A 24,518-nucleotide genomic window follows, 5' to 3' on the forward strand; every position below is an offset into this window, starting at 1 on the left:
ACATGCACGTCTGTACGCACACGCACAGTGCTGGATCAACAGTACAGGCATGCTCAACTCAGATTTGAGATTTCTCCAATGGGGGTTGATCCATTTATTATCTTTAGAAATGCAAATAAAGCTTTATTATTCACGCTTCCAGAGGGGGGCAGGGAACGGCAGCATGCAAGGACTCGTTCACAATGTGTATGTGTGAAATTTGTCAGGTGATTACAGTGACAGACACCTTTTAAAGTCGTTCACACAGACAGTTATTCAGGTCTTTGATCATGCACTGGGCCATTTTAAAGTTAAACTGCCCAGTAGGTTTGTTCTAGTGAACGGGAAATTGTTGTTGCACTTGTGCATTCAATAACTGAGATTGTGCAAAATGCAAAAATGCCACTTTCTGCCAATTCTTGTCACCAAATTGTCAATTAACAACTCTTTAATTCTCACATGTGCTTCTCTTTGTATCAATGGTCATGCATTCTTGATATACATTGAATTGCTTTTTTATTTACACTAAAGTGCAATAGATTGTAGATTTGAATGCACTAAACTGCATGCATCATCCTTGCATGTGAGTCTGTAAAAAAATGGGGAAAGAAGAGAGTTTGGTAAGAGAGGAAAAGGGAAGTGCCACTCGTCTCAAATCAATGAGGGCTGAGTGTGTTCAAATGAACAACTCGTTGTTTCTGCGGTACGACAAAGTCGTTATTTGTCTCTAAGTTATCTAACATTTGTCAGTATTGACATGAACTCTCTACTTTCGCCCTGTCATTCAACCCTTTTTTTATGCCCTGCGGTTGCAGATTCAAAAATGAAACTGTTCCCATGGGCCGGCACACACTGACACACACACATATCGTGCATGCTGTCAAACTTGATGTGTCATTACTGTAATTCACATACAGTTTCATGCAACAAAAGGGGTGAAAAGAAAGCATTGAGCAAACATTGAACACTTCAACATGAACAAACACAACACTTGAAGGACAGAGCATTACATAAGTGCAGTTAAATAAATCCATTGCGCAACACTTAAAGGAATATATTCGGGATTCGGTGCAAATTAAGCTGGATCAACAGCATTTGTGGCATTATTTTGATTACCACAAAAATGTATAAAAACCAAGAATGGAGGCACTTACAATGGAAGTGAATGGGGGCCAATTATTGGAGGGTTTAAAGGCAGAAATGTGAAGCTTATAATTGTATAAATGCACTTACATTAATTCCTCTGTTAAAACTTGTGTATTATTGGAGCTTAAAAATGGTTTAAATTGTCGTTTTTGCAGGATTACGTGGTTTAGGGCGTTACATCGTCATGGCAACAGAGTTTCTTTCCACAGAAAAGGTTAGTAAGCAATGTTATCACACTAAAATCATGTTAACACACATATTGTGTATGTCTCGTGGCTATAATTTTGAAACGGTGAGTATTTTAACGTTTACCGATTGGCCCCATTGACTTCCATTGTAAGAGCCTCTTATTTTTTTTAATAAACGAGTGGGAAGTTGTAGGCCCTAATTCGTTTTTTGTGTGTTTATCAGTATTATGCCACATATGCTCTCATTTGAGCTTCATTTTATGACATTATTTGCACTGAATCCAGAATATTCCTGTGAACAGAAATGAAAGAACTCAATGCATTTATGAGTTACGGGTTATACGGGGAAATTCCTGTGACATTCTTGATCTTTTACATCTGATTAATAATTTTAGAGATGACTCTTGAAGCCAGCGTGTGAGAAAGAGAGAAAGAGAGAGTCTGACTAAGCAACATTGTGATTAAACCTTACAAAAAAGTTTTTTTTTTTAAAGTCTAATGGTACAATGATTGATTCAAGTGTAGCAATAATACCATGGTACTACCATATTAAATGTCCAACAAATATGATATTACTATGGCACAAGTAGTTTTGTTATTGTATCTGATGGAACTTTATTTTCAGCCTATAAAGGGGTCGGATCTGACGCCAGAAGAAAGCAGTGATCCACCCTAGTCCCTCTCTAACCATTTTCAGGGGGACAGGAATAAACTTGCACGTCCCACATCTACCCTGTGAAACCGTGTGAAAGTTGTTCTCTTACATTGCATTGAAACTTAATCCGTGTTTTCATTCTCCCTTTAAGTTAAAGGAAATCTCGCCCTCTCTTGTACCTGCGTGGAGGGATAACAGGGGCGGGCGCTTTCAGTCTCGAGCGAGAAGTCAAGCAGAATTCGCGTTCAGTGTCCCACGCGACAGTGACATCAGCGCACGCGCACGCTCCGCAAACAGAATCAGTTCTCACGAGCGGCAAATAAAGGTGAAGTTCTCCGGAGTGCTGGGACTTATGCATATTAACTCTTTTGCACTTTTTGGACATCTGGGAAGACTTTCTGGGGATCTATGAGAACTTCACGAAGGATTTTACTGAAGTTGTAACGCCGAGGTGGAGTTATGAACCGTTTCTTGGTGAAATTAACGCTACTGACGGCAGCATCGCTCGCGACAGCGGCACAAGGTATTGGAGATAAACACTGTTTATATCACATAACTCTTAAATTATAGGCAGACATGTAACGTTATAAATCTCTGAAATAATGTACAAATACATCCAAACTCTCCTGTTTTATTTAGCTTTGAGACGTCAAGTTGGTGTAGTGTGTCTTTAAATGATGATGGGTTGAAATTAACTTTTGCATTGAGCGTCACATGATGCACCAGATTATGTGATATTATAATAAACTTTCTTTTATTTATGTATTCGTTCATTTATGTATTTAATATATGCATTCATTTATATAAGCCTGTTTATGTTTTCATTCATTTAGTATGATAACATCGAATCACAAATTAGGATATCCATTACATTAGTTGTATTGATGATCACTAGTGGAACAGATTCTGTTGAATTCAAAGTGAAGTTAAAGTTTCGCTTTCAAGGATGAACTCGTGATGCTGCTGCATGTTAAAGAGGTTTTATCATTTACTCTTGTAACGGTGACAGTTTCTCTTCCTGTGTTATCACGCATATTAATAATTTCAGAATGTCATTTTATCGTGCAATACATAAGTATTTGATTTCTGAACATTTTGGTGGTTTTTATAGTGTGCAGGAATTTTTTTGTCTTACAACAAGTCCCTAATGTTAATGAAGTGTGTGTGTGTGTGTGTGTGTGTGTGGGAAAGCGATCCGTGAGTGAATGAGGAAGGGGGGTGCTCTTACGCTGTTGTTCTCGTGCGCTGGTAAACAATGGCTCGAGGCAGTGTTTTATGGGCTCGTGCTGGACCCTGATTTCTTTTGTCCACGCGGCGTGGGCTCTGCAGCTGTCGCGCGCGCGCTCCCGTTAGCCTTGCGTGTGTCCCGACTCCCGAGCCCTCCCCACCACGCGCGGGCCTCTGCACGAACCCGTAGAGGAACCGAGAAAAGAGTGACAGACATGGTAAACGACACGACTAGACATAAAGGACAGGAAACGAAAGAGACATTTATAAAGTGCATTTATCACACAGGAAATGTGCACTGAAATAACTTTTTAAATATATATCGACAGGTTAATGCCATTTGTAGTTTTTGAAGTACCTTAAGTGTCCTATATTGCCATACAAAATAATTATCTTTACGAAAAATGGCTTTCAAGTACTCAGGGGCGGACTGGCCATAGGGAGCACCGGGCGTTTTCCCGGTGGGCCGCTGGTAAATTGGGCCGGCCTTTACTGCGCAAGTACAGGCCCGTCCTATAGGCGATATAGACGGCCGCACTGGGCTCCAGCAAGTCTGCGCGGACCCCATTACACAGGTGGATGTTTAAAAAAAAAACCTCTGTATGGTAAAGCCATTTATTCTGGCTTTATTTTGAAAAACTGCAATTACTTTTATTTTGATATTACTTACTCATCATAGCGCATTTCCGTATGTGCACTAGTGATGGGTCGTTCATGAACAAGTCGTTCATTTTGAACGAATCATTTATGAGATTCAGAAGAACGAGTAGTCTGAGAGAGTGATTCGTTCATTTTGTGTCGCCAAAATTGCTGCTGCATACCCCTCTAACACTGGGTAGTTGACAACGCTGACATCTTGGGACTTGAGTCTGCGCAGTTGCGATTTCAGGACCAGACCTGCGCAGTAGTGAGCAGGAAGTAAAGCCGCGAAATCAAGGCCCTGCCCTCACTCTAGCTGAATCAATCGCAAGCACACGCCCTTGCACTTTTGACTTATGACGGTGTGAAATAATTAATTATAGAAATTTAGATATTACATTTAAAGCTCCAATCTCCTCAGTCCTCCGAAGATCCCGAAAAAAAGTCAGTTGGTGCTTCAGTGACTACTTCGCTCAGAGAACCTGTCAATCACAGCTGTCAATCATGATGTCACAGCACCGTTTTTATAGCATCAAATAACTAAAAACAAACTTATTTTGAAAACAAACACTTGAAATGACATCAACGTGATAGAAACGACAGTAAATGACAGAAACTATCTTTGGAAAAAAGATATGTGAAGTGTAATTTAATTGTTTAGTTGGTCTCACGTCCCGTTGAATAACATGGGGAGGCGGGGTGTATGACCTATACTAGGACCAGTCACCGGGGGGCGATCGAGACATTTTGGCATCACTTTTGAGGGCTTGTTCGAGCCAAACAGGATGACTTCAGTTTTACTCTCGTTCAGCTTTAAAAAGTTCTTCAGTTATAAGCCATAATTTGAGTTCATCTAAACCGTCTAAAATGGGCAGTAAGGCATGTTTGTTGTCACGCTTTAAAGAGTTCCTTAGGGACACAGTGTTGTAGTGGTTTCGTTCATACCCAAGTTATAGGAGGTTTGCTGTCCCTCTTGGACATCATTCTTCCTTTGATTTTCATCAAAGTTGTTGTGTTCCACAGGGCTCACTACTTGGCCCTGTATTGTTTTCTCTGTATATACGTCCTCTGAGTGTCCTTTCATCTCTATGCTGACGACACCCAAATTGATCTCCCTTTAAAGATAACTTATTATGGTTTTTAAACGTGCCTAATATTGTTTTAAAGGTCTCATACAACAGATTTACATGCATCCAAGTTCATAAAACACTTTAATTTTCTCATAATTTAAATTGCAGCATTACCTTTTTTTCCTAGTGTCAAAAATGACTTGTTCAATGATCCGTTCTAAACTCCTCCTTTCAGAGAGCCTACTCTGCTCTGATTGGTCAGATGTCCCTCTCTGTTGTGATTGGTCTACCGCTTAGTGTAGTGTTTGAGGGCGAGTCAAAGCTGTTCGCGAGCAGCCAATGAAGACCAGAGGCAGGTTTGTTGTTACCAAATTACGTGGTTAGTACAGGAAGTAAGTCTGGAATTACTAGCGAGTCGTTTCAGGTGTTCAGAATCGTTTCTTTCTTCTGGAAGTCAATAACTCCAGTTGTCGTGCACTTTGATTTTTGAAACTTTGCAGAATTTTTTACATTTACATTCATGCGTTTGGCAGACGCTTTTATCCAAAGCGACTTACAGTGCACTTATTACAGGGACAATCCCCCCGGAGCAACCTGGAATTAAGTGCCTTACTCAAGGACACAATGGTGGTGGCTGTGGGGATCAAACCAGCAACCTTCTGATTACACCACCACCACTCCATTTTTACATTCACAAACAGCGATATAACACACTACTGTACATGAAAGGTAATATTTGAACAATCATAATAGGTGCTCTTTAAAGCGTGACAACAAACATGCCTTACAGCCCATTTTAGACGGTTTAGATGAACTCAAATTATGGCTTATAATTGAAGAACTTTTTAAAGCTGAACGAGAGTAAAACTGAAGTCATCCTGTTTGGCTCGCACAAGCCCTCAAAAGTGAAGCCAAAACGTCTCGATCGCCCCCCGGTGACTGGTCCTAGTATAGGTCATAAACTCCGCCTCCCCATGTTATTCAACGGGACGTGAGACCAACTAAACAATTAAATTACACGTCACATATCTTTTTTCCAAAGATAGAAACGACAGTAAATGACAGAAACTATCACGTTGATGTAATTTCAAGTGTTTGTTTTCAAAATAAGTTTGTTTTTAGTTATTTGATGCTATAAAAACGCTGCTGTGACATCATGATTGACAGCTGTGATTGACAGGTTCTCTGAGCGAAGTAGTCACTGAAGCACCAACTGACTTTTTTTCGGGATCTTCGGAGGACTGAGGAGATTGGAGCTTTAAATTTAATATCTAAATTTCTATAATTAATTATTTCACACCGTCATAAGTCAAAAGTGCAAGGGCGTGTGCTTGCGATTGATTCAGCGAGAGTGAGGGCGGGGCCTTGATTTCGCGGCTTTACTTCCTGCTCACTACTGCGCAGGTCTGGTCCCGAAATCGCAACTGCGCAGACTCAAGTCCCAAGATGTCAGCGCCATATCGGGACACTGGCGGCTTCAGTTCTCACCAATGGAAAAGAGCGAAGGGGCGTCGTCCATCTTTTTTTACAGTCTATGTAATCACCAAATGCTGGAAAAATCTTGGAAATTCATTGGGAATGCTATACCATAGCTTTTTTTGTTAGTGTAGAAAAGTTCTGAAAGAGTTTTGTTATTATCCATCGTACGGCCTACACTGAAAATTAGTAGTGTTTACTTTGTGGAATATTTTTTTATTTATACAGATATTGCAAGTGGATTTAACAGACCACATTTTCTAGTAAATACTACACAGAATTCTTGGTGACTTATATTAGAAATTCCCAAGTAAAGTTTACTTTGCAATACTATTTAAAGTAAATGTTACTCTCTCTGTTTGACTACATCACTTTGCTTTAATAGCAATTGACATAAGAATCAGAATTGTGCACACAGACCTGAACACTTGGTGCACAAAACACGATGACGGTAACAATCAACAGATAATTGTTTTTAATCATGAACAGGTAATTTTGAGTAGAAAAATAATGTAAGACTTCACAAAACAAGAAGTTAACATAACAAAAAAAATCATCAATAAAAACGGCGTAAATCAACTTGCAAACCGTGAAACCATTAAGCTTGTTAATTATACAAGCCTGGTGCATGCTGGGAACACCAGCTTTGAAAAGTTAAGTTAACTTGATGTTGCATTGTAAAGAACGATCAATCATAAATAATATTTATAATCTAGAGCATTCATTTTTCCTGAATATTTTCAAGTTCACACTTAAACACTATATTTCCTATACCTATATTTACGTCACCACAAAAAAATTGTAGGCATGCTTTGAAATTCAAAATTCATGCTTAAACGAAAGAAAAGATAATTAGATTAAGTTGTGCTAGTGATTAATCCATAATAAACAAGTCTGAGCTTTAGACAGTCATTGCCAATTAAAGACAGCCTGCAGGCAGCTACTTTCATTCAACAAGTGTCTGAATGGTGAACAGGCTTGTCTTTAGATACTCTGTTAATCCTTAAAGTGCAACGATGCATGCTCCCAAAAATAAATAAATATCTAAAATAAATAAATGAATGAATGCACATACACTTGCCTCCAAAAATGGACACCTCTGGCCCCCAGACTGCAACAAAAAAAGCATGCATATTCTTACTGTCAGTTATACTTAAACTAATGTGAAGCGGGTGTATTAAAACTGCAACAGGAAGGAGTGTATTTTGAGTTAAAAGACCACACTGTCAGGGAATTTTTGAGAATGTAGAGCTATTTCCTGGCACAGTGTTGGATAACTGGATTTTTCAGGATCTCTTTAGATGAATAGTCAACCCCCAATCAAAGTCACTTATTCAGAGTCCAACAAAGGGCCAGCGGCTCCCCGTCCTGGCCACAAACCAAAGGCCTGGTGCCTTTTATTGATGTCTATAGTTGGTGAGGTTCTTTTCTAAGGAGTTCTGTAGCGTGTGTATTTTCATTGACAGGTGTTTGGCTCATACAGGTGGGTGGGTGCGGGCATTACTTGACCTCACTTCAGTGCAGGTGATGTATGTACAGGTTCAATTGAGTGTTGGGGTGTGCTAACAGGTGTGTGTTTATGTTTAGGTCAGAGATGCTTGGAGTATTGTCAGAACGGAGGAATTTGTGAGCTCAAGTCAAGCGGAGACCCATCATGCAGGTGAGCTGCAAGAATGACCAAAATCAAGTTGTAGTCTTTAAAATGAAGGTTGCACATAGAACCAAGAAAGGCTTTTGCAGCCTGTTGTTAAGAACATTTTAAAGGAATGTTCCGGCTTCAATACAAGCTCAATCGATTACATTTGTGGCATAGTGCTGATTAAAATTGTCATTCGACTCATCCCTCTGGGTTACAGTGATGCACTTACAATGGAAGTGAAAGAGGCCAATCTGTATAGCCATAAGACGTAAACAGTATGCGTGTTGGTTAACTTTGTTGCCTTCGCGATGTTACGCCTAAACCCTAAAACGCCAACCGTAAAAATGATGATTTAAGTTCACAGCTTAAATAATACACAAGTTTTAACAGAAGTGTCTTTATAAAATGATAAGCTTCACATTTCTGCCTTAAAACCCTCCAAAAATTGGCCCCATTCACTTCCATTGTAAGTGCCCCACTGTAACCCTGAGACGAGTCTACATTTTTGCGGCAATCAATGCTACATCACAAATGTTGTTGATTGAGCTTAACTTGAACTGGCAATGTTCCTATAAAAGCCACAAACAATGTTTTTATTGTGTAGTTCTAGAAAACCATCAATGCATTGGTGCCCATATATATCTATAGTCCCCATATGTATCTATAGTGCCTATATATATATATATATATATATATATATATATATATATAGTACACATATATATCTATAGTGCCCATATGTATCTATAGTCCCCATATGTATCTATAGTGCCCATATATATATATATCTATAGTGCCCATATATATATATCTATAGTGCCCATATATATCTATAGTCCCCATATATATATATATATATATATATATATATATATATCTATCTATAGTCCCCATATGTATCTATAGTGCCTATATATATATATATATATATATATATATAGTACATATATATATCTATAGTACACATATATATCTATAGTCCCCATATGTATCTATAGTGCCCATATATATATATATCTATAGTGCCCATATATATCTATAGTCCCCATATGTATCTATAGTGCCCATATATATATATCTATAGTGCCCATATATATATATATCTATAGTGCCCATATATATCTATAGTCCCCATATGTATCTATAGTGCCCATATATATATATCTATAGTGCCCATATATATATATATCTATAGTGCCCATATATATCTATAGTCCCCATATGTATCTATAGTGCCCATATATATATATCTATAGTGCCCATATATATATATATCTATAGTGCCCATATATATCTATAGTCCCCATATGTATCTATAGTGCCCATATATAGCAAGCAAGCAAGCAACTTTATTTATATAGCACATTTTTAAACAACAGACGTTGCCCCAAAGTGCTTTACAGAATAATAACATGAAAGTCATACAACAAAAAACAGACATACATTATTCAGAAGCTAAAGAAAATAAATAAGTTTTTAAATAAGACAAAAGTTGTAATCTATGGAGCAGATCTCACATGGAATGGGAGACTATTCCAAAGTTTTAGGACCTACCACGGAAAAAGAACGATCTCCTTTTGATTTTAAATTACGACGAGGTACCTTTAAAAGTCGTTGATCGGAGGACCTGAGAACTCTAAAAGGAGAGTAAGGAACTATAAGATCTCTGATGTACTGCGGGGCAAGGCCTGACAATGCCTTGTAAACAAACAAGAGAATTTTAAAATCAATCCTCAATTTGACCGGAAGCCAATGTAGGGATTGCAGTACCGGAGTAATATGTTCTCTCTTTCGCACCCCGTTAAAAGCCTTGCCGCTGCATTCTGCACTAACTGTAGGCGGACAAGCAGAGTCTGGGGGAGACCGATATATAAAGAATTGCAGTAGTCAAGCTTAGATGTAATAAAAGAATGAACTACAATTTCTAAATCCTCACTAGATAAAAAAATGCTTTACTTTAGCAATTGATCTCAGGTTAAAAAAGCTTCCTTTGACAACAACACCAATCTGTTTCTTAAAGTTAAGTGATGAGTCCATGATTACCCCTAAACTCTTTACATGATTCTCAGTCTTTAGGGATAAAGAGCCCAAATGATCAGGAAAGCAAGATAAGACGGGAGAGCCTACAATCAAAACCTCAGTTTTGCTCTCATTCAATTGGAGAAAGCTGCTGGATAGCCAGAGTTTAATGTCACTGTAACATTCCTGTACTTTGTCCAACGAACAGGTGTTGTCTAGCCTCACAGGAAAATAAAATTGGAGATCGTCTGCATAGCAATGATATGAAATGCTATACTTTCGAAAAACACTGCTTAAAGGAAGCATGTAGAGCGAAAACAGTAACGGCCCCAAAATCGACCCCTGAGGGACACCACAAACTAAAGGGGCCAATGTGGAAGAGAAGTCTCCCAGATTCACAGCAACTGTCCTGCCTTTTAAATATGAAGCAAACCACTGAAGAGCTATACCCTGCACACCAACCCAACACTCCAGACGACTGAGAAGAATTTCATGATCTATTGTATCGAAGGCAGCGCTCAGATCCAATAAAACCAGAACAACATGTGATCCAGAATCCAACGGATATATATATCTATAGTGCCCATATGTATCTATAGTGCCCATATATATGTATCTATAGTGCCCATATATATAATCTATAGTGCCCATATATATCTATAGTGCCCATATGTATCTATAGTGCCCATATATATATATATATATCTATAGTGCCCATATATATCTATAGTGCCCATATGTATCTATAGTGCCCATATATATATATATCTATAGTCCCCATATATATCTATCTATAGTGCCCATATATATATAGTGCCCATATATATATATATATATATATCTCTATAGTGCCCATATATATATCTATAGTCCCCATATATATCTATAGTGCCCATATATATATATATATAGTGCCCATATATATATATCATCTATAGTGCCCATATATATATATATATATATATACTATATATATATATATACATATATATATCTATATATATATATATATATATATATATCATATACATATATGTATACATATATATATATATATATATATATATATATATCTATAGTGCCCATATATATACTATCTATAGTGCCCATATATATATATATATCTATAGTGCCCATATATATATATATATATCTCTATATAGTGCCCATATTTATATCTATAGTCCCCATATATATCTATCTATAGTGCCCATATATATATATATATATATATATATATATATATATATATATATATATATATATATATATATATATATATATATATATATATATATATATATATATTAGTCCCCATATATATCTCTATAGTCCCCATATATATCTCTATAGTCCCCATATATATCTATAGTCCCCATATATAAGAACTATATAGCCAACTCAAGAAACCTACAAAATGGTTTCTGTCAGGAAGAATGATCTCTGCTGAATCTAAGAAGTGTAAGATTAGTGTGACACTGTGATCATGAAACAGTACCTGTATAAATGTGATTATATGATGTTGGATCCTAAACGCTTGAGATTCCGACTTAAGTGTGGGACCCCTTCTTAGCAACCACACAAAGCTCTCGGCAACTTGCGAGTGTGTTTGTGCCCATACACGAACGTGCACGCGCCCATAGTCATTCTGTTTCAGACTTGGATAAAAGACCCCCCCAACAACCCCCCCCGAGTATTTCGTTGGTGCCCTGCTGCAGTGAGACGCTGCTTCTGTCAATGTCTATTCATGCCATTCAGAACAACAGCTGGCCCTCACCTCCTATTGTCTCTCTCTCTCTCTCTCTCACACACACACACACTCACACAAACTTGTTTCCATATCATTGTGGGGACTCTCCATAGACTTCCATGCATTTTATGGATTTTACACAGATCTAACAATAATTTCCCTCATGGGGACCACTAGCTGGGCTCCACAAGGTAGGTGATCTCAGGTTTTACTATCCTCGTGGGGACATTTGGTACCTACAATGTATTATAAACATGTACACCACACACACATAGTATTAGCATGGAATAAAACTTGAATGTGCTCCAAAAGGATAAAAACATCAAGATTTAGCATGATTATGAGGTTCTTTCAGTGTCTTTATCTTACACGCTCTTGGGGACCCGTTTGAGTGTGTGAGTGGTGCCCTTTTTGGAGGGCAGATGGCTGGAGGATAATAAGATTGTAGGAACTCGTAAGAATGGCCTGTGTGTGTGTGTGTGTGTGTGTGTGTGTGTGTGTGTGTGTGTGTGTGTGTGTGTGTGTGTGTGTGTGTGTGTGTGTGTGTGTGTGTGTGTGTGTGTGTGTGTGTGTGTGTGTGTGTGTGTTGCTTTTAAACATATCTAAAATCCACTTATCTATCATTGTGTGGAGTAGTTGAGTTGCTTGTACGCACATAAGCGTGTGTGCATGGCGCACACACATGCACATAGTGACCAACTCTGAACATCCTGTTGTGATGACCCCTGTCCATAAACAGGAAGAACAAAGATATTTTTGAGCCATTTTTCTCCCAGAAATATCACATCTGAACTGTGACGCCTTTCCTGTGTCGTCCAGTTCTCCACCATGGAAACTCCTGTAGATTCTGAAAGAAGGAAGTACGAGTTGCATTGATGTCAATGTCATATGAGCTTTTGACATTTGGTGAGCAGAGCAGGTGTCCTACTTTGTTGAGTCAAAAGTTCCACCTCTGCCCGTAAACGTGTTTGATGACAGAAAGAGGAGGTTTACTCATTATCAAATCAGATATCTTCAAAAACGATGGTGCTGACTATCTAAGCTTATAGTTGTGCTTGTGTTAGGGACTTATCAATGTGCTTTTTTGGGTGATGCTATATTAAACGTATTTTAAAGTATGTTTATGTGTGTTGTGTGGATGTTATGCATGAGCTAAGGTCATGTCGGGGTTGGTTATGTGTGTCAGACTTTGATCTTGTAAAAGATCCTTTTTGCCGTGTCTATAAGACTGGTATCTCAGGCATGCCGAGTTTGAGAATCTGTCATTGGAACAAACATTAACATTTTCTGACTGATGTAAATGAGGTTTACTTATGTTGCTGGACTTTTTTAATTAGCTAATTTTTTTATCATTTTCAGCATATTGCTGTGCATGTAAGCATGCTTCTTAATCCACACGTCATTGCGTTCCAAAATGTGCCAGAGCGAAATTCATAACGCAATGCAATGCCCTCTGTTTTCATAGTATAAGACTAAGTTTATTAACTCTGTGAGGTGGTCCAAGACTTCTAATCATTCCAAAAGCACCTGACATCATTTCTGGAACTTTTGGAATGTCGGAGGGTGGGAAGTTAATTGGAAGCGTGGAATTCCAACTTTGTCATTTGAATCCCGGAATCCTTCTTGACCTTTTGCTGCTCGATGGGGTTTAGTTGGGTGTGTTGTCAATTTTGAGGTCGATTTAAAATAGGTGTGTGTGCGCGTGCATGAGTGTGCGTGTGTGTGAGTGTGTGTGTGTGTGTTAAGAATACATCAGAAATGAACCGACCCACGTGATTGAATAAGATGTTGCTGGCTGCGTGAGCTTTGTTTTGGGGGTGATGCTGTGTATAACGAGAGCCATTTGAAGGAGGAAACACATCCACAGGCTATTAAAGACATACAGACTGTTGAGGTGACCAAACATTTCTAAGTTTGGCCAAATTTCATCCAAAACCGTGTGAAGCTGCGTTTCTCTCCTTTCTCATTTCTCTCATGATGACAGCCTTTTTGTCGAGTCAGTTCCTCATTTTAGCACTTCATTTAAACATTTTCTTCCATGTCATAAGTCTACTTTGAATACCAAAATACCGGAATACCAAACGTTATACTTGCCATGTGCCAAATGTGAGTAAATTAAATACAATTGTAGGCCATTAGACGTCATACTGTATTTTGGTTTAAATGACAACATAAGAACTATAGTCTTTTTTTAAATGTATTTATTTAGTTATTTTTAAGTGAGCAACGAGATTGAATCAAATCAATGATATACAAACAGTCTTTTAAGAAAAGCTCCCGATGGTCTCTCGATTGTACCTCTAAAGAAAGCAAAATTATTTTTCTTTTATTGTTGTAACACCAGAACATTTTGGCGGCACATGCCTGGCATTATACCACTGCGACAAAAATGTGTGGCATATATTTTGTATATTTACATACTATATATTAAATTATGAAATGTACACTAGGGTTGTGCCGATGGACGATATCATCGTCCGTCGTGATGGCTGACCAACATCACGATGTAGAGCCACCATCGTGATGCCACGCCCCCTTTTGCGAGTCTTGCTAGTGTGACTCACTAATCCTAGTCTCTTCTATAGTTAACCTAAAAACTTTGCAGGGATTGCTCTGTAAATTAAATTGAGAATATAACTAATGCATATATGCTATTTTAAATACTGTAGTATATGCCAGAGACGTGACGTGTTAGTCTGTGAAAATACCGTGTCAGGCAGGCTACACAAATATTGATTGTTAGCTTCTTGTCTTTTTTTTACATGTCTTACACTGTACATTTAGATTAAAATATTTTATGTTGTAGGCTACAAGAAAATAGCCTTTATTAATGAATTATTAGTAGTTGTAGTGTCTCAGAAAATCTTGCTCATTGTCACATAGCTCTTGTTTACACTGAAGCGGCAGTTTAAGATAAACCCAGACCAGCGAACGTCAAATAACTTTTGTCTGGTTAATACTTTTTAAAGAAAAATTTCCTTGGCCATGAATCCATAATGTCAAATCAAATGAAAGAAACAAGGTGAATATGAATAACACACATTTATTAAAACATAGAAGAACAACAAATAAAGAACAAGAAAACGGAACAACACTCAGACCGAAACTCGGCATTAACATTTCACTTATAATTAGCAGCACAATTAACTTCAGCACAGGCTACAAAATAAATTATGTTATTGAAATATTGTAAAGTGGTCATATGAACTACACAAATGAACGCTTAAAAAATAATATGCAAAATCGAATAGCTCCAGAACGGATGGCGAAAAATGCGTAAAGAAGTCTAATATCTTTCAGCCATAGACCATGTTTAAATTTCGATGTTTCTGGCCAGAAATACCAACATATTCACTTTATCTGGTTTTAATAAGCTGCGGATTGGAGTAACTACACTACCCGCTGTGCTGAAGACCCGCTCTGATGGAGTACTGGTAGCACATATGCACAGATATTTCCGTGCTAATCTTGCCATGAACGGAAACCTTTTGTCGCTCGTTTACACCAAGTCAGCGGGTCCTCTTCCCCATCAATGGCCATTTCCTGCAGGTACATGGTCATTTCTGCCTCGACCTTTGCTCATCAGTGAGCGTGGCTGTGGCTGCTCTCTTCGCAAGAAGGCTGCCCAAAGACGACTTTTTTTCTTAGGCGCAATATATTAAAAAGCCCGGATGAGTACTAATTAGTTGGGCTAGTAAAATAACGAAATTATAGTTTTTCAGTAGAAAAAAAATATCAATGTAAAGAGATATATTAAAATAAAAAGTGCTTAAAAGTGCACAACTCTTCTTAAGTGGAAGAAATATTTTTCCCCCTTACGTGCAACCTATTGGAAAGCGCGGATGAGTCAGTTGGGATAGTAAAATAACGAAAATATAGTTTTTAAGTGGAGATGTTTTACTGTCAACATCGTCAACTGCCAATTTAGGGGACATCGCCCAACCCTAATGTACACACAAATATTTTTACAATTTTACTTTTGTTTTAAATGAATAATGAGTAATAAGAATGTAATAAAATAAAACTTAAAATATAAAAAATAACAAGGTTTTTTATTAATTAATTTTGTTAAAATTATACAATTGAGTGTGATGTAAATTACTTGTGTATATACATACATATAAACACACTCGCATCCAAAAGTTTGGAATAATGTACAGATTTTGCCCTTATGAAAAGAAAGTGAAAAAGAAGTGGCATTCAGTTGATCACAATGTATGGTCAGGAAATTAATAACGTGAAAAATTACTATTACAATTTGAATTTTTTTTTCAGAACTTCTAAAAAAAACCCTCAAGTTTTCTCATCAATCACAGCTTTGCAGATCCTTGTTATTCTAGCGGTCAGTTTGTCCAGATACTCATGTGACCTTTGACCCCACACTTCGTGTAGCACTTGACCTTTCACCCCACACTTCCTGTAGCACTTGTCATAGATGTGACTGTCTTGTCAGGCACTTCTCACGCACCTTACAGTCAAGCTGATCCCACAAAAGCTCAATGGGTTTAAGATCCGTAACACTCTTTTCCGAATATCTGTTGTCCAATGTGTGTGTTTCTTTCCCCACTCGAACCTTTTCTTTTTGATTTTCTGTTTCAAAAGTGTCTTTCTTTGCAGTTCTTCCCGTAAGTCCTCCTGAGTCTTCTCTTTACTGTTGTACGTGAAACTGGTGTTTAGCGGGTAGAATTCAAGATTGATATATTGATTGAATAGACTGATGACTGTTTCTTTTTTTGCCATTTTTGACCTAATATTGACCTTAAGACATGTCAGTCTATTGCACACTCTGACAGCTCAAAAACAAACACAAAGACGATGTTCAGCTTCATTTAATGAACCAAATATCTTTCAGCTGTGTTTGATATTATGGCAAGTGATTTTCTAGCACCAAATTAGCAATTTAGCATGAATACTCAAGGATAATGTGTTGGACTGATGCTGCTGTTTGTTACATCAGTAATGTCCCGAATATACTTTGTGATCAGCTGAACGCCACTTTGGTGAATCAAAGTACCAATTTCCTTCTGAAACAGCAAAATCTGTCCATTATTCCAAACTTTTGCCCACCAGTGTGTGTATGTGTATATATATATATATATATATATATATATATATATATATATATATATATATTTATGATTTTATATGTAAGACTCTTTAGGTGGTATTATGTTTCTCTTATTTATTGTTTTTATTTATTTAATTATTTGAAGGGGAACGACACCAATTTGTGTATATGTACACACCATGAGTCCAAGACAAATTACCCTTCGGAGGACAAAAAAGTATATTTAGGGCCCAAGCACTGTAAGTACGGAGGAACTATTGTTTTCCTAAGGATTACTGTTAACATTCTTCTTTTCAAGGTTTCAGGGGCTTTTGGGTCCCTTAACATGCTCAAAAACTCCTGATAATTTGCACACACCTCAGAATCATCGGCCATTAGAGCTTGGCAAAATTTCACATGGGGGGGCTCTCTACCGGCCCCTTGAAAATTAGGTTTTTGGTAGGCTCTGTAGCACAGTCCTTTTCACCTACAGTCACCAAACTTCATACACATATAGATCTCATCAAGCTGGACAACTTTCACCCTCATACTCATAGGCTGTGCCCAACAGGAAGTCTGCCATGTTGCATTGTTTGAAAAACGCGTGCTCTGGAATTTGAAATACTCCTCCTAGGTGATTTATGTGACGGGCACCAAACGGGGGCAACATCATGCCAAGATTTGAAGATGCTAATTTGCTAACAGATTTTTTTATATTTAAAATGGTGTTGCCATGGCGAGGCGATAAATTAATGGCGAAAAATTTAAAAGAGGGAGTGGTCATATCTTCGGCGTGCATTGTGTGATTTAGATCAAAATTGAGATTTATGTTTGGTATTGGGGGCTGATTACATGGATATGAGTATTGTGGGGCACGATCATAGCGCCATCATCTGGCAGCAGGAAGTGTGTAACTTTAACCTTATTTATAAGGACAAAAATATAGTTTCAAGGAAACTTTAAAGATTGCAGGCCTTCTCTTATCTTTCAAAGTGAGTAATCCTAAAAATTGCTGGCACATTTTCTGATGTTGTGACAAAGAGGTACGACCCTGGGGGCGTATTTACATATACCGTTTACAGAAACATACTGTCTTTCAACTAATGTTTAGAATTGTAACTTTATCTATTCAAACATTAGATTTAATGTGTAAGTTCCCATTTCGGTCTCTGGTCATCAAAACATAGTCAATAAACTGACTCAAACCGGCCCCTGCACAGACAAACCCTTAAAGTCTCCTGTTTGTGAAGGTGTGAACCGTAAGAACGCAAGGCCGTGGGGGCAGACGGAGAAAATTAAAGGTTGTTGTTTTGAATTGCACTCAAGGGCAGGAAGTCTGTGGTGTGATCTCTCACTCACACACACACACACACACACACACACACACACACACACACACAGAAGGCAGCAGCAGATGGTAGACCAGACCACTGGAATGGGGGGGGGTTGCCTGCAGTCACAAATGTGCTCAGGGGTCACAGGTCACCACAGCATCTGTTCAGAGTCTCTCACTCTCACACACACTCATGCTATTGGACCTGTTGCCCCATCGGGCTGCAGATGACTTCTGCTGCAGTCTCTAGAGACAAAGAGTGGCATTAATGGCAGAATTAAACATGCACACGCATGCATCTGCGCTTCTAAGTGTTTGTAGTGGGATGTCTTCCTTATTAAACTGGTGCATGATAGTTTCCAAAAGTGTTGTAATGAAGGGTCCTAATGTGAACGCAAACTACTGTAGCATCAATAAAACAATTTTCTAAATGCACCTAAATTCATTCAAACTTAACGGACTACATTTTTAAAGGGGGGATATTTAAAAATTATTTGTAATAAAAACATAATTAAAAATATCAAAATATAATCTAATTATATAAAATATATATATATATAGTTTTATTAATGATATTAAATTGATTTTAGAATGTTTTTATACTATGAATCGCTTTAACTATTAAACAAAAACATAATATTTATCCTGATTATTTTTAAATCTATATAGGCCAAATTGTGATACATTTGAGAAACACGACTAAGTAAAAATGATAAATATGCATGATGCTGATGAGAGCAAATGTCAATCAAGATGCTGTTGTGATAATGGTGAGATTATTGGGCAGCAGGAGTTTAGGTGGGTGGAGTTTTGCTCTCTTGGGAGCTGCCTTGGTGACATTATGCCACTGGCCATGGCAACAAGCTTGGGGGGAGGGACAGAGGGCAGTGGGTGGGGCCAGCTGCACAGCTGCCCTTATTAATGCACACACCTGCTGCAGCACACACACATTCATACGAGACAAATGCATTTTATTTCTATTCTCCGTTTTCACAAATTCTTTTTTTTTATTATCTCTGGAGATATATGTATTTAAGTTTTTACATAGACTAATGTGTTTGTGTTTGTATGAAAGTGTGTGTTCTTGTGGTTCTTGATTGCCACTGAGCAGAATTTAGATGAGTTAGAACAGTGTCTTTCTTTCTTTCTCTTTCTCTCTCACACACACACACACACACACACACACACACACACACACACACACACACTAACTTGTTTTTATGTCATTGTGGGGACTCTCCATAGACTTCCATGCATTTTAGGGATTTTATACAGATCTAACAATAATTGATATACCCTAAACCTAACCCTCACAGAAACCTTTTTTTAATTTATACATTTTCAGAAAAACATTGTTTAGTATGTTTATAAGCCATTTCCCTCGTGGGGACTGCTGGCTGGGCCCCACAAGATAGGTGATCTCAGGTTTTACTATCCTTGTGGGGACATTTGGTCATGCGCACAACTCACACACTCACATGTTTACTTAGATATGTAAATGAGGACATAGCATAGACTTCTATTGTTTTTATACAAAGCTAACTATTATTACCTTAGGCTAACCCTAACCCCAACATTTTGCATTGTTATATTTCAAAGAAAAATTATTTTGTATCGAAACTCTGCCAGTTTTTGTGTGTAAGAGAGAATTGTTCACCCCTCAGTGCTTCATGCATGTTTCTATTGCAGAATATGCATGCATGTTTTAACACTGTGTGTGTTTTGTGTCTGTTTAGGTGTCCTGCAGACTTTGTCGGCCCCCAATGTCAGTACCCGAATAAGTGCAGTCCGTCACCATGTCATAATGGAGGTGTATGCCGTGCACGGACGCAGGGAAATGACGTGGAGGTGACCTGCGACTGCGTGTTGGGATACAGCGGGCCACTCTGTCTGACGCCTGTCAATCACGCCTGCATGGGCAACCCCTGCCGAAATGGAGGGACGTGCTCTCTGCTCACTCTCGAGACCTTTACCTGCCGCTGCCCACCTGGATGGTCAGGTATTTACACGCACACATCACCTGGTTTTGGATTAAAGACCCTATGATTTTCTCCCCTTTTTCTCCCAATTTGGAGTTCCTAATGTGCTTTTTAAGTCCTCATGGTCACGTAGTGATTCTCCTCAATCCGGGTGGTGTAGGACGAATCCCAGCTGCCTCCTCATCTGAGACCATCAATCCGCGCATCTTATCACATGGCTCATTGTGCATTACACAGCGGAGACTCACAACATGTGGAGGCACATGCTACAAGTGGCTTATTGAGCGCGTTGCTACGGAGACATAGCATAGGCATCCATGTACAACTCACCACGCGCCCCACCGAGAACAAACCACATTATAGTGACCACGAGGAGTTTACCCTGTGTGACTCTACCCTCCCTAGCAACCGGGCAAATTTGGTTGCTTAGGAGACCAAGCTGGAGTCACACAGCACACCCTGGATTCAAACTCACGACTCCAGGGGTGATAGCCAACGTCTTTACAACTGACCTACCCAGGCCCCCTAATATTAAAGAACTTTTAGTCCATGTCTGGTAGCTTTGATGCCATCTATTTGCTAGTGTACTCCTAAAAGTCCACGAAATAAACTTTTAGCAGATAACACATTTTAAATTGCCAGAATTTATAGAACCAAAATGTTGACAGTAGTCACAAATTAAGCTCTCTCTTTCTTTTTTCTAGGTAAAACATGCCAACAAGCCGACCCATGTGCATCAAACCCTTGTGCCAATGGGGGGCAGTGCTCAGCATTTGAGTCGCACTACATCTGCTCCTGCCCTCCAAACTTCCACGGCCAGACATGTCGGCAAGACGTGAACGAGTGTGCCCTCTCCCCCTCACCCTGTCGAAACGGAGGAACCTGTATCAACGAAGTGGGCTCGTACCGCTGTCGGTGCCCACCCGAGTATGCGGGCACACAATGTGAGCGTCTGTACCACCCATGCCACCCATCACCCTGCAGGAATGGGGGAACATGTTTACAGATGGGTGAAACAAGCTACACCTGCTCATGTGTACAAGGTAAGTGTTTGTGTGTGTCAAAATTATACGTTTTGCATTTTCATGTCAGTTGTTTAATTTGTTTTTCCAGTTATCTTTGTTAGGAATGTCGGGAACTTTACAACAACAAAACAATTATTTATTTTTGTTGATTATTTTTTCATCCTGTTTAGTTTTAGTTTTTTGTTTACTTTGCATTGTTGTCAATGTACTTTTTAATGATCTTAGTTTTTGTTATAGTATAACACAATAACCCAGATGTGCATGTGCACAGTTATTCATTAACAGCATCTTGCATGGAATGCGACGCATTTTTGTCTTAGTTTATTATTAATCGCAATAAGTCACCTAGATGACTTGAGTTACTCACTAAGGCACACAAACACAATCCGTAGACTGTCTCAGACTCTTTGATGTGTATTGAATGTGAATCACTTGTCTCTCTCAGGGTTCACAGGTCAAACTTGTGAACACAACATTGATGATTGCACCCAGCATGCCTGTGAGAACGGTGGCAGATGTATAGACGGAGTCAACACCTACAACTGCCACTGCAACAAACACTGGACCGGTACGACATTTCTATACATTGATACTCACCAACAACCCAACAAAAACACAATAATAGTACAAAGCAATACATCTTTAAATAAAAACCTAACCTTTGACCTCTGACCCCATCCTCTTTCAGGTCAGTACTGTAAGGAGGATGTCGATGAGTGCGAACTCTCGCCCAACGCTTGTCAGAACGGAGGAACGTGTCGCAACACCGTGGACGGGTTCCACTGCGTTTGCGTGAACGGCTGGGTGGGAGATGACTGCAGCGAGAACATCGACGACTGCGCCAGCGCGGCGTGTTCCCAAGGTGCCACCTGCCATGACAGAGTCGCGTCTTTCTTCTGCGAGTGTCCACATGGACGCACGGGTAAGCGTGTTTGCGCCTCCTGCACAATATTTGAACTTCTCAATTTTCAAAATTGTAATTCCTGCTAAATTGTGTGGTGGTGGTGTAGTAGTCTAAAGCACATAACTGGTAATCTGGTAATCAGAAGGTCGCTGGTTCGATCCCCACAGCCACCACCATTGTGTCCTTGAGCAAGGCACTTAACTCCAGATTGCTCCGGGGGGATTGTCCCTGTAATAAGTGCACTGTAAGTCACTTTGGATAAAAGCGTCTGCCTAAATTTGTTTGTTTACCCAAAGGTCTTCTGTGCCACCTTGACGACGCGTGCATCAGTAATCCGTGCCAGAAGGGCTCAAACTGCGACACGAACCCGGTAAGCGGAAAAGCCATTTGCACCTGTCCACCTGGATACACGGGATCTGCCTGCAACCAGGATATTGACGAATGTTCGCTTGGTAAGAATAACACACAGAGGGTGCAGCGATTAGATGCTCCATTATGATTAGTTAGAGAAAATGTTAGGACTGGACAAAAAAAACGTTATGATGGTGGACAGGTAGAAACTGTTTGTGATTGGTGTGTTTCAGGGGCAAACCCATGTGAGCATGGCGGACGTTGCCTCAACACTAAAGGATCGTTCCAGTGCAAGTGTCTTCAAGGTTACGAAGGGCCACGTTGTGAAATGGACATTAATGAGTGCAAGTCAAACCCGTGCCTGAACGATGCCACCTGCCTTGATCAAATTGGTGGATTCCACTGCATCTGCATGCCAGGTTCGGGTCATACCATTTTCTCTAAACAGGGGTGTCAGGCGTGTCATGAGTTTTGAATTTGCTTCATCACAAGTTCTTCTATCTGACTTCGTGTATAGGTTATGAGGGTATGTTCTGTCAAATAAACACTGACGATTGTGCATCACAGCCTTGCCTCAACAACGGAAAATGTATTGACAAGATCAACTCGTTCCACTGTGACTGCCCCAAAGGTAACTAACTACATCAATACCAGAGAGAGGAATGCATATTAACTGACCTGATTAAAAAATAAACAAGCCATTGATGTGCATTATCTCATAAGGTACATTGTTGCTGAGCCTTTATTCAAACGGCATGCTTTTTGTTTTTCCAGGTTTCTCTGGGAATTTGTGTCAGTTGGACGTGGATGAGTGTGCCAGTACACCGTGTAAAAATGGGGCTAAATGCACAGATGGATCAAACAAATACACCTGCGAATGCACACCAGGTACAAACACACATTTTTCACCCCTCAAGTCCACATTTCTTGCACCGCTAAATTCTCTCTTATCCGCTTGCGTCAAAACAAGTGAAGTCAAACTTTTGTTCTCCAGGGCAGATTGTTGAATTTGCTGAAGAGGTGTTAATATATGCACATCGATGGTCATATGTTAATGAGCGCATAGTTATGACATCACAATTTCATGTGTATTTTGCATATTAACCCATTGGTCTCTGGCGCTGTAGGTTTTGCCGGCGCTCACTGTGAGTTGGACATCAACGAGTGTGCGTCAAGTCCGTGTCATTATGGAGTGTGTAAGGACGGTGTGGGCACTTTCACCTGTGACTGTCGCCCTGGATACATCGGGCGACTGTGTGAGACCAACATTAACGAGTGTTTGAGCCAACCGTGTCGTAATGGAGGAACCTGCCAGGACAGAGAGAACGCTTACACCTGTACCTGTCCCAAAGGAACCAGAGGTAACACACACACACACACACACACACACACACACACTTAAGAATACTTATACACCTGTGTGTGCCATAAAGAACTACAGTTAAAGGGATAGGTCACGCGCTCGCCATTCTATTCACCAATCATACAACTTGTATGATGCACCTTGAAAAACAGCATAAATTGCAGTAACAGAAAGGCACTTACAATGGTAGTGAATGGGGCCAGTCCATAAACATTGAAATACACCTTGTTTTAATATTATAGCTACAAGATGCAAACATTATACATGTTAACATGATTTTAGTGTCATAAAATTGCATGCTTACCATATCTGGGTAAAGTTATATCCAAACTTCATTGCCATTATGACGCAACCTTCATAAACATAAGCGCAATACGCGGCTTTCCCGCAATACGCGGCTTTCCCGCAATACATTGCTTTCTTGCAATGTGCCGCTTTATCAAAATTCGCCGCTTTATCAAAATGTGCTCTTTTCTCGCAGTACGTCGCTTTCTCGCAACCCTCCGCTTTATCGCAATATGCTGTTTTCTCGCAATGTGCCGCTTTATCGCAACCCGCCACTTTATCGCAAAACGCCGCTTTCTCACAGTACGTCGCTTTCTCGCAACCCGCCGCTTTATCAAAATACGCCGCTTTATCAAAATATACTGTTTTCTCGCGGTACGTCGCTTTCTCGCAACCCGCCACTTTATCAAAATACGCCGGGTTATCAAAATAACCCGCTTTCT

General features: G+C 39.3%; 1 protein-coding gene across 1 annotated transcript in view; it reads left to right on the forward strand.

Annotated features, from left to right (window-relative positions):
- The first annotated feature begins 2,181 nt into the window (after positions 1–2,181).
- LOC127628770 (neurogenic locus notch homolog protein 1-like) overlaps positions 2,182–24,518 on the forward strand; it is a 41,645-nt gene continuing 19,308 nt past the window's right edge. Inside the window, exons 1-11 of the mRNA XM_052105640.1 lie at positions 2,182–2,491; positions 7,968–8,040; positions 19,905–20,167; positions 20,852–21,190; positions 21,618–21,740; positions 21,861–22,094; positions 22,373–22,528; positions 22,661–22,846; positions 22,945–23,058; positions 23,202–23,315; positions 23,555–23,788. Of these exons, the coding sequence (XP_051961600.1) occupies positions 2,428–2,491; positions 7,968–8,040; positions 19,905–20,167; positions 20,852–21,190; positions 21,618–21,740; positions 21,861–22,094; positions 22,373–22,528; positions 22,661–22,846; positions 22,945–23,058; positions 23,202–23,315; positions 23,555–23,788 (1,900 nt within the window). The 5' untranslated portion in view covers positions 2,182–2,427. The remainder of the gene's footprint in view (positions 2,492–7,967; positions 8,041–19,904; positions 20,168–20,851; positions 21,191–21,617; positions 21,741–21,860; positions 22,095–22,372; positions 22,529–22,660; positions 22,847–22,944; positions 23,059–23,201; positions 23,316–23,554; positions 23,789–24,518) is intronic.

The sequence above is a fragment of the Xyrauchen texanus genome, chromosome 35 (assembly GCF_025860055.1).
Source record: "Xyrauchen texanus isolate HMW12.3.18 chromosome 35, RBS_HiC_50CHRs, whole genome shotgun sequence".
Taxonomy (NCBI): Eukaryota; Metazoa; Chordata; class Actinopteri; order Cypriniformes; family Catostomidae; genus Xyrauchen; species Xyrauchen texanus.